Source organism: Sturnus vulgaris, chromosome Z (assembly GCF_052056855.1).
Source record: "Sturnus vulgaris isolate bStuVul1 chromosome Z, bStuVul1.hap1, whole genome shotgun sequence".
Classification (NCBI taxonomy): Eukaryota; Metazoa; Chordata; class Aves; order Passeriformes; family Sturnidae; genus Sturnus; species Sturnus vulgaris.
The window spans coordinates 17965638-17974015 of record NC_142283.1 but is presented as its reverse complement, the minus strand read 5'-3'; the positions used below and the strand labels follow the sequence as shown (position 1 = coordinate 17974015).

General features: G+C 40.3%; 1 protein-coding gene across 3 annotated transcripts in view; it reads left to right on the top strand.

Annotated features, from left to right (window-relative positions):
* Positions 1-521: 521 nt before the first annotated feature.
* The window catches only part of MUSK (muscle associated receptor tyrosine kinase), a 57491-nt gene continuing 49634 nt past the window's right edge, over positions 522-8378 (top strand). For all 3 annotated transcript variants that reach the window (XM_014884107.2, XM_014884106.2, XM_088156156.1), the window contains exons 1-3: positions 522-600; positions 4562-4688; positions 7883-8034. In XM_014884107.2, the coding sequence (XP_014739593.1) occupies positions 522-600; positions 4562-4688; positions 7883-8034 (358 nt within the window). The remainder of the gene's footprint in view (positions 601-4561; positions 4689-7882; positions 8035-8378) is intronic.

Here is an 8378-nt window from a genome sequence, read left to right as displayed (position 1 = left end):
TGTTAAGAAAAGAAATACTATCAGCAGGGCAACAGGTGGCATATTACAGCCAATCTTGAAAGGTTATAATAAGAGGGAATATGTGTGAGCGAGAGGAGAAAAACTGGAAAAGAGGCGGACTAAGATGAAGGAAAAGGCAATGGCAAGTATTTTTCCTGCTACTGCACTTATAGTCTGCTGTAATAAAGGTCTGGTGAGTTTGCAACACTGGGGTAGGGTACTGCCTTGAAAATGCATTTGCCCATTGTGCTGTTCTCTGTTTGCTTAGGAGGAATTCAGAAGGGATTTGCTTTCTCTTGTTTCATGAGCCCCACGCTTTCACACTGACCAAAGTGGATACACACCAGCTGGCCACGTCCATCACCACCACTGGGTGGGAGAATTCCTGATTATACTTAGATCTCTCAGACCCCACTCTGTCACTCGCTGAGAAGCTCTGCTTGCACACTGCTTCCGAAATGCAGCCGGCTGGGAAGTCTGCACGCCTTGCCTGAAGGAGCTGGATGCCTTCAGGATCAAACATGAATGACCTGCTGAAGGTGCCCCTGGTGCACGTCCTCACCCTGGCAGCCTTCAGCTTGGCTGAGACACTTCTGAAAGGTTTGCTTGGAGGGGCTTTTCCCCCGCTCTTCTTCTTCCATTTGCTGAAGGAGGTTTGGCACGGGGGAAGGTATCTTTGCTAATGGTGGGGTGGGTGGTGCTGTAGCATTCCCAAAAAAGACAAAAACGATCTGCTTTCAATGGTCACTTCTCTGCTTTTAGAAGGATAGCAGTGAAAATATTCTCTTATTTGTGTTTGGAATTGAAGGATTTTGTCTGTGAAGGGCACATTGTAATAGGGAGGGGAGGCCTTTGGGTTCAGCCAGGGTGGGATGTAAATTTCTCATGTGAAAGAAAGCTCAGAAGCGTTAATGACTGGTAGCACCAGTTGCTGCAGAGCCCAAGACTTGTTGTGTTCAGCACATCTGTATAGCTTTGCAAGCACATAAATCTTAAAAAGAAATAAATATCTATGATATCTTTACAAGCAATATGTATATAAGTACAAACATGCACTGTTTGTTACAGTATGTAACATAGAAGTTATCATACCTTCTTCCTATCTTGAGTGAACAGATGCATATGGGCATATACATACGTACTTTTAGCCAACAAAAGAATTGGTAAAAAGTCTGTTTAGAAAAGTCTTTCAGGTATGAAATGCAACTCTGGTACCATTCTGGACGTACTATTTGGTAAAACTGCAGACAACAATTTTTGCTGAATGGTGATGGTCCAGTGCAATTCAACACTTACTAGAAACTTTGCAGCTTCAGGAAAACAAAATGAAATCTTAAGGGGAATGCCCTTAAGAACTCACACGTTAGGCCAACATTGCTGCTCTTGCAGGGCTGTGCTTTTACAATTGTTAGGTTATTCCAAAAACGAAAAAAAAAAATGGATCTTCTTTATAAAAATATTTTGAAATGAAAACGTTAGTATTTTCCTCAGGCACTGAAGTAAGTTTGTGAACTTTATGCTTTTCGAATGTTGTGGTAAGACAAGTGGTATTGGAGAGAGAAGAAAAATGAAGAGGATGGGGATAGATTTTTTCCTGATGTCATGGTGTAATGAACAGATACATTCCCTTTTCAAGGACATCACAGCTGAGCTGGTTTTTACCATAGGAAATGCAGTTTCTCCAGGTGTTTGCAATGTTGCAGAGGGACTGGTTCTGTTTTCTGCACTGTTTTGTTTGCCTGGTTGATCTGGTTTCGAAAGTGTGAATCCAAATCCAAAGCCAAGACATTTGGAAGCTTCTGGTGGGCTGGGGATAGAAGGGGATTTGGCTTTCTCATGGTCCCGTGACCAGCCTTGGGTCATTTTTCTATCTCGGGAAACTACAGCTGACATCCAGAAAAATGGCACCTGTGTGGCTTTACACATACATTAATTTATTTTCAGTTTATTTAGAGCCACAAAGATACCTTTAAAAATGTCAGAAAGCCCCAGTATATTCACGTGTAAAAGCCTGGCTCCATTTCAATGTGATGATATTTCTATACGTTTTTCAGATTTTATTTTCCTATGTTAAAAATTGGTAAAGCACGCATCATAAGTTTAGAGTGCTTTCTGGAGAAAACACGGACTGACACCAGCCCCAAGCTGTTTGGATGGCTTTTAGATGTAAGTACCATCTCAGCCATTTTGGGACACTGTTGCCACCTCACAAAATGACGGCGTGCTCCGCTGCCCACCGTCCTTACTTGGGTTAAATATTACAAAGGAGAAAAGAGCATTTGAGAAAACGATACATCACTGCTGCTGTCATGGTTGCTCTCTGAGGATGTAGAATTTGGGAAGGCAGCTTTAAAATAATTTATTTTCTTGTTACTCTAGTGCTGTCAGTTTGGACACTATTTTCTTGCAAGCATGAGCCTTGATTCTGCCCAAAAAACTGTATGCTGACTTTCAAAAGGTACCAGCTCAGACCATGTCTATGCAATATGCTGTCATCTATTGAATAAAAGACACACTTAAAAGTATGTAACTGTTTCTAGGGAATTTATTTAATATAGAACAGGTCTTGTTTGCCCAAAGAACAAAATAGTGTCATTATGCATACCAGTTCTTGGTACAAACGTAACTTCATTACTTGTGGAAGTGGCTGTGTTTATTGTTATAACAGTTATAAAACTGGATGCTTTGAGTTATTGTTACTGTAAAAATTTACATTTCTCAGAAAAACATCCTTCCAGAGATCAAGGAATGTGGACAACAGCAACAAAAACATACTGTATAAAACTAGATGGCAAACCTCTGGGGTTAATGCCATCAAACCCCAATAAACTCTGTCACGAAACAGCAACATCACATTTAAAGTAGACAGGATAACCATCAGTGGGGGTTATTCTCCTAAGACAACCTTCAGTAGTAGCAAAATGAAGACTTTATAGAAATCTTCCATTTGGCTTCACTGGGATTCATCTGGGGAAACAATACAGATGATTATTTCTGTTTAATAAGACCCAAAATGACCTAATAAAATGATGCATGATAGAATTTGAAGCAATAATCTTAAAAAATGAATTCGTCACAGACTCCTTCTAATTGAAGTTTCACCCATATGATCTTTAGAGCTATCTTAGATGTAGTTTGGAGATTTACATAAGTATAGTCATTACTGTTCATGATACAATCCAAAGTCATTCAATCTAGAAATATTATTGAGGCAGATTCATTCTAACGGAACATCAAAAGCGTTTAGAGTTTTACATAGACCTGATAGTGGAAGCTGATCCTTTCTTCCTCTAGCTTCATTCCAGCAGAACTCCAAAGACATTCTAATTTTGACTTCCATGTAAATCAAAAAAAAGATAAAGGTATTGACTTTCTATTATTCTCAGTCACTTAAATCTGAATGTCTTTTCTTTCACCCATTCCTTAGGGAGTGAAGGGTAAAACGGAATTAATTTTTTGCCTGAATTTGAATCTCATTGTATTAAGGAGGGCTAGTAGATACACAGCTGTTGGGATTCTCTGTGAAAAATAGTGGGCCAGATACTGCTACACTCTGTGCAAAAAGGAGGACTCCTGAATCCATGATATATTTTCAAGGTAGTGTTTCAGGAATATGGTAAGATCTAGTTTATCTCAGCACAGTTGTCAGTGAAATCCAGTGTCTCTTGCAGCCATTGATCAAGACATTCAAGTGTTTTTGAAGGCAGTGGCTGCAATGAATACCATGAACGGGGAAAGTGAGTGGCTAGGCTTATGCTTTGATCCCTTCCAGCTGTGCTTCAAGTCTTTCACCAGAGCAATGGCAAATGTTTCTAAAGATACATTCAAGTAATGTATGACAACAGGTCTGTGATAAGCATTAGATGTAGCTATTCAACTTCTAACGCTCATGCTACGTGGTAAGAAACTGTGAGAAAAAGAGAATGTGTCCTAGTCATAACACAAATCTGAATGGCCTGAATGGTCTTTGTGAGCCTGGCTTAGAAAAATATAGTGTTATATAATGGGTTTGGTGTTCGTATATAACAGGTTTTGATGGTTTTCTTTTTGTTGTTTGCTTTGTGGGGTTTATATTTTTTGTTTGTTTTTGTTTTTTGTTTGTTTGTTTGTTTGCTTTTGTTTTGTTTTGTTTTTTTTAAGATAAATAGTTGAGTGAATAAATCCTGTAATAATGACAAAAAAGCCCAGATCTCATGCACTAATAAGGAGGCACTCTTCCCACTGCAGGGACCGGTCAGTTTAGCTTCAATTTGTGTGCTGCCCCTTGCACTTCCAGCCCATGAACACCACCCTGCTAGCAGTAGGACAGACTCACTTTTGTCCTTGCAGTATGCTAACCTATTCTGTGAGACTCAAGGAAGAGGTAGGTCAGAAACACAGGATGCACTGAGCTTGTTGGAGCTTGGTTTGCTCTGTTTTGCACCTTATGGAGAGACCTCAAGGGAAAATGCCATTGAGTGACCCTGCAGGGACATGGCTCCTTCCACCAAGGATGCTTGGCAGGCTCTGTAACTCTCCAGTAAGCATCAGAAGGTGTTCTCATTTTCTCTTCTTCACACAGCTCCCTTGATCAGCACTCCTCTGGAAACAGTGGATGCCCTGGTAGAAGACGTTGCCACGTTTGTCTGTGTAGTGGAGTCATATCCTGAGCCAGAGATTACATGGACACGCAACAGCATTCCCATCAGGTAGGGAGCACACCCAGCCCTCATCAGTGCCTTCTGCCAAAATTAGCAGTGCTTACTTTCATGATACAGGAGATATCTGGGTAAATAAAAATGGGTCTGTGGCAGAAGAGAGAAATGAGTGACTCTGATTATATAGGATTCTGTATTTCTGAGGGAGTGGTAAGACCCCTTGGGGGTTGCTCTTGCACCTTCACACACTTCATCTTGCAGAGAGCTGGTTTCTGCTGCAAGCTATGCAAGGAGTTTTCTCTCCAGCTTCAGACAATTCAATCTGCTCTCTTCCTCAGTTTATGCATTTATGAAGGAGGAAGGTACTGTAAAATATTTAAAAGGAGCTTGTCGTCTGTCTCAATGTACTTGGAAACATTGCATAGAAGGGGTTGTGCTGTGCCATTCTTGTTTGTTTCTAGTTCTGCATCTCGAAATTGTCTTCTCATTGTTATGCACTGACAGACATTAACCACCAGGCATCAAGACATCAACAAAGAAGGCAGCCTTCTGGAAGTGTGGAAATGTGTTACAGGAGTTGCTACCATTGCTTTTGCTCTTTTGCCATAAATGGATTTCTACAAAGTAAACAGTTCTTGATCTTCTAGCTCTGAAATCATATTACATCTGCCACATGGCTTTGCATCAGTTTCTCATTCTAAATGGCTGTAAGCGACTTCCTCTGTGGGGGAAAATGCAGCACAATCTTTGTGTAATGTAGTCAATACCCGTCCTCCACAGGAGATGTCCATGGTGGGTAGATGGCCACCTGAAGCACAGTTCTCCCTATTGTGGTCAAACTCCAAAAAGCCTTTGCACCACTGGCATAGGAGGCTCCAAATAAGTCAGCAGCAGCAGGAGGTCTCACTGCTTGGAAAACTGCTTTAGAGTAAGACAAAGCAGAAAGTTACAAATATAATATAGACCTTCTGATTTTTTTTTTAATTGTCTGGAATCTCAGCAAAATCTGTCCCTAATCTTCTGACCCCGGCTTTGTTCTAGCATGGCGATCTGAACTTCCATGGATGTTATTTCCAAATCAGGTTACCTTTCTCCTAATTCCTTCCCCATCAATGACACCAGGACTGAAAATCAAAGCAAGGAGAGAAAGCCATCTATGAAGGACTGTCTTTCTCTCCCCACGTCTTTAAAATGATCATTCTCCATGTGTTCTAAGATAATTTGAAATCCAGATCATTTATCATCTCAATCCCCTCTTTCAGAAGCTCAACACATCTTTCTTAAAGCCATTCCACAGTCTCTCTGAGACAAAATGCTTTGACCAAAATGAAAAATAGATATTAAAACACCTTTTCTGTAAGGCCACAGAGCTCATGTGCTTCATTCTTTTACTGGGACTTCTGAAACAGCATTAATAACAGCAAGTGTTTCACTTTCACAAGGCATTAATATTCATTACTGCTGGATACAAAAGCTCAGACCAAAGACAGTGGGAAAGATAAGCTGAATATATTTGTTACTTTCTAAAAACTCAAATGAAAGCATTTGCACAATGGAAAAGCATCAGATCAGAAGATTCTTGTTCCTGAAAAAAACCCAAATGTATTTCTGTGTCTCTGTGTGTGTGTGTGTATCAAACTTCAAAGGGCCTAGTTATTGAAAGCAATTAATATCAGCTATTTCATTTTCAAAATGATCTTCTCTTGCCAAGGTCTCCGCATCCTGGACAGACGAAAAGATTAAACTTCAAAACAAAACATTATGTAAACTTTCAACTTCAATGGGACTAGAGACAGGACAGAGAATACAGTCAGCCTTAAGTCTTCTGGATGTGCCTTTACTTTTGATATCAAAACTTTTGCAAGTAAACCAGCAGGTGCCCTGTGCTGAGTGAAATGGTTACCTGTGCCATATTCCAGAACAGGGCTGCCCACAATGAACCTTTCTTATGACAAGAAGAGGACAGAGTCAGCATGTCTTTTACACACAGATGATTTCATGGAACTCTTTTTTCCCACCCTGAAAAAGAGGAGGGAGATGTAATACTGAATGGCAAAATGCTGTTGAAAGGAAATACTTGCTTAAAACATCATAAATGGTACCTTCAGATTAGTCAATGACTACTGTACAATTTTTAACAGTAAAAGACAAAACCTGACATATGTAGTGGTCAGATATTTGTGATTACTTGGGACAAAATCCTCAGGTCAGAACCTTTTGCCACTGTTCATCAGAATCAAAGTCCAATTGCATGGAAACACTTCCTAAAAGCATCAACAAATGTGTGAAAATAAAACACAAAGAAATTTTCTATTCGCAGTGTGTCTATTTATACTATTTATTTATATTTATTGTAGTTTTGCAGTTTTGCAATGAAAATCAATAGCTCAGCCCTCTGATTTCTCACCATCTTTCTGCTTTCCCTGGCTCTCACACTTGGATACACACATGCCCTCTACTCACATACCACATTTCTCTGGTCATACTCAGATATGAAATTGGTCTTTGCTCCACATGCTTTCTTACAACATCCTGTATTTTTGTTGCTCTGGCTTCAGGGCTTTCTTCAGTTCTCTGAAATATCCAGGTTAAACCCTGCTGTCATTAAACTACAGTTATCCTTGAATCCTCTAACTTTCAGATGGCTTCAGCACATTTCCTTGCTTGTTGGTTGGTTAGGTTTCTTTCTCTAAACAAATAGACAAAACTACTATGGATGCAGACACAAAAGTTCATGGTTTTTGGTTTGTGTCTTTCCACAACTGTAAAAATATTTCCAGAACTTTATCTATTTAAAAAAAAAAATATTGTGGGTTTTTTGTTTTTGTTATGTTTTTTTTTTCTTTCATTTATCCTGAAGGTTTCTTTAAACAATTTCAGCCTGCTCTCGCTCCTATATAAGCATCTCTCTCTTACATTGAGCAATTATGCCTAAAACAGGACCTAGTTGGAAAAGATTATTTGTGCCCATGCCTGTCCTTGGCCAGTCGAAACCCCAAACATACCTCCTTATTTTACTGATAACTGGGTGGAGGAAAAATTGCTACTAGAGTAGTGGCAGTCAGGAGCTACATGGTCTAGTGACAACCTGAATCTTAAGATTGAACTCAGCATTTTAAGCACCTTCCCTTCTGCTTGTGGTTTGAAAATTGCTATCTGCAGGGACATCAGCAGTCTGCATATTCAAATGCAATTCCCTTTCTCTGTCCCTGGTTGTCCCTGACAATCTGTGCTGTGTCCTGCAGGCTGTTTGACACACGGTACAGCATCCAGAGGAACGGGCAGCTGCTCACCATCCTGAGCGTGGAGGACAGTGACGATGGAGTGTACTGCTGCACAGCAGAGAACGGAGTTGGAGCAGCTGCACAGAGCTGTGGGGCTCTCCAGGTGAAAATGCGTAAGTGGGAATGCAATTTCTTCCTGACGCCACGTGAGTGAGCAGAGTCCCGTGTGTGGCACCTGGGGATCCATGTTCAGGGCAGAGCCACTCTCATGAAGGGCAGCTCCTCATGAAGCTGGGTGAGGTCCTTTGAGTCAGAGATGTGGCATATGGGATCATAATTTAATGATTTAATGCAGTTGGGATTATTCACTTTGAATAACATTCACTTGGTATACAATCAGAAGACAAAACCGGATGCTTTGTGAAAAACTCTGTAAAAGAGGCACGGTTTGATAGGTTAGACCTCTGTGGCAATACTGCATAGATCTCTGGTGAATTTTAAATGTAAAATTTCACTC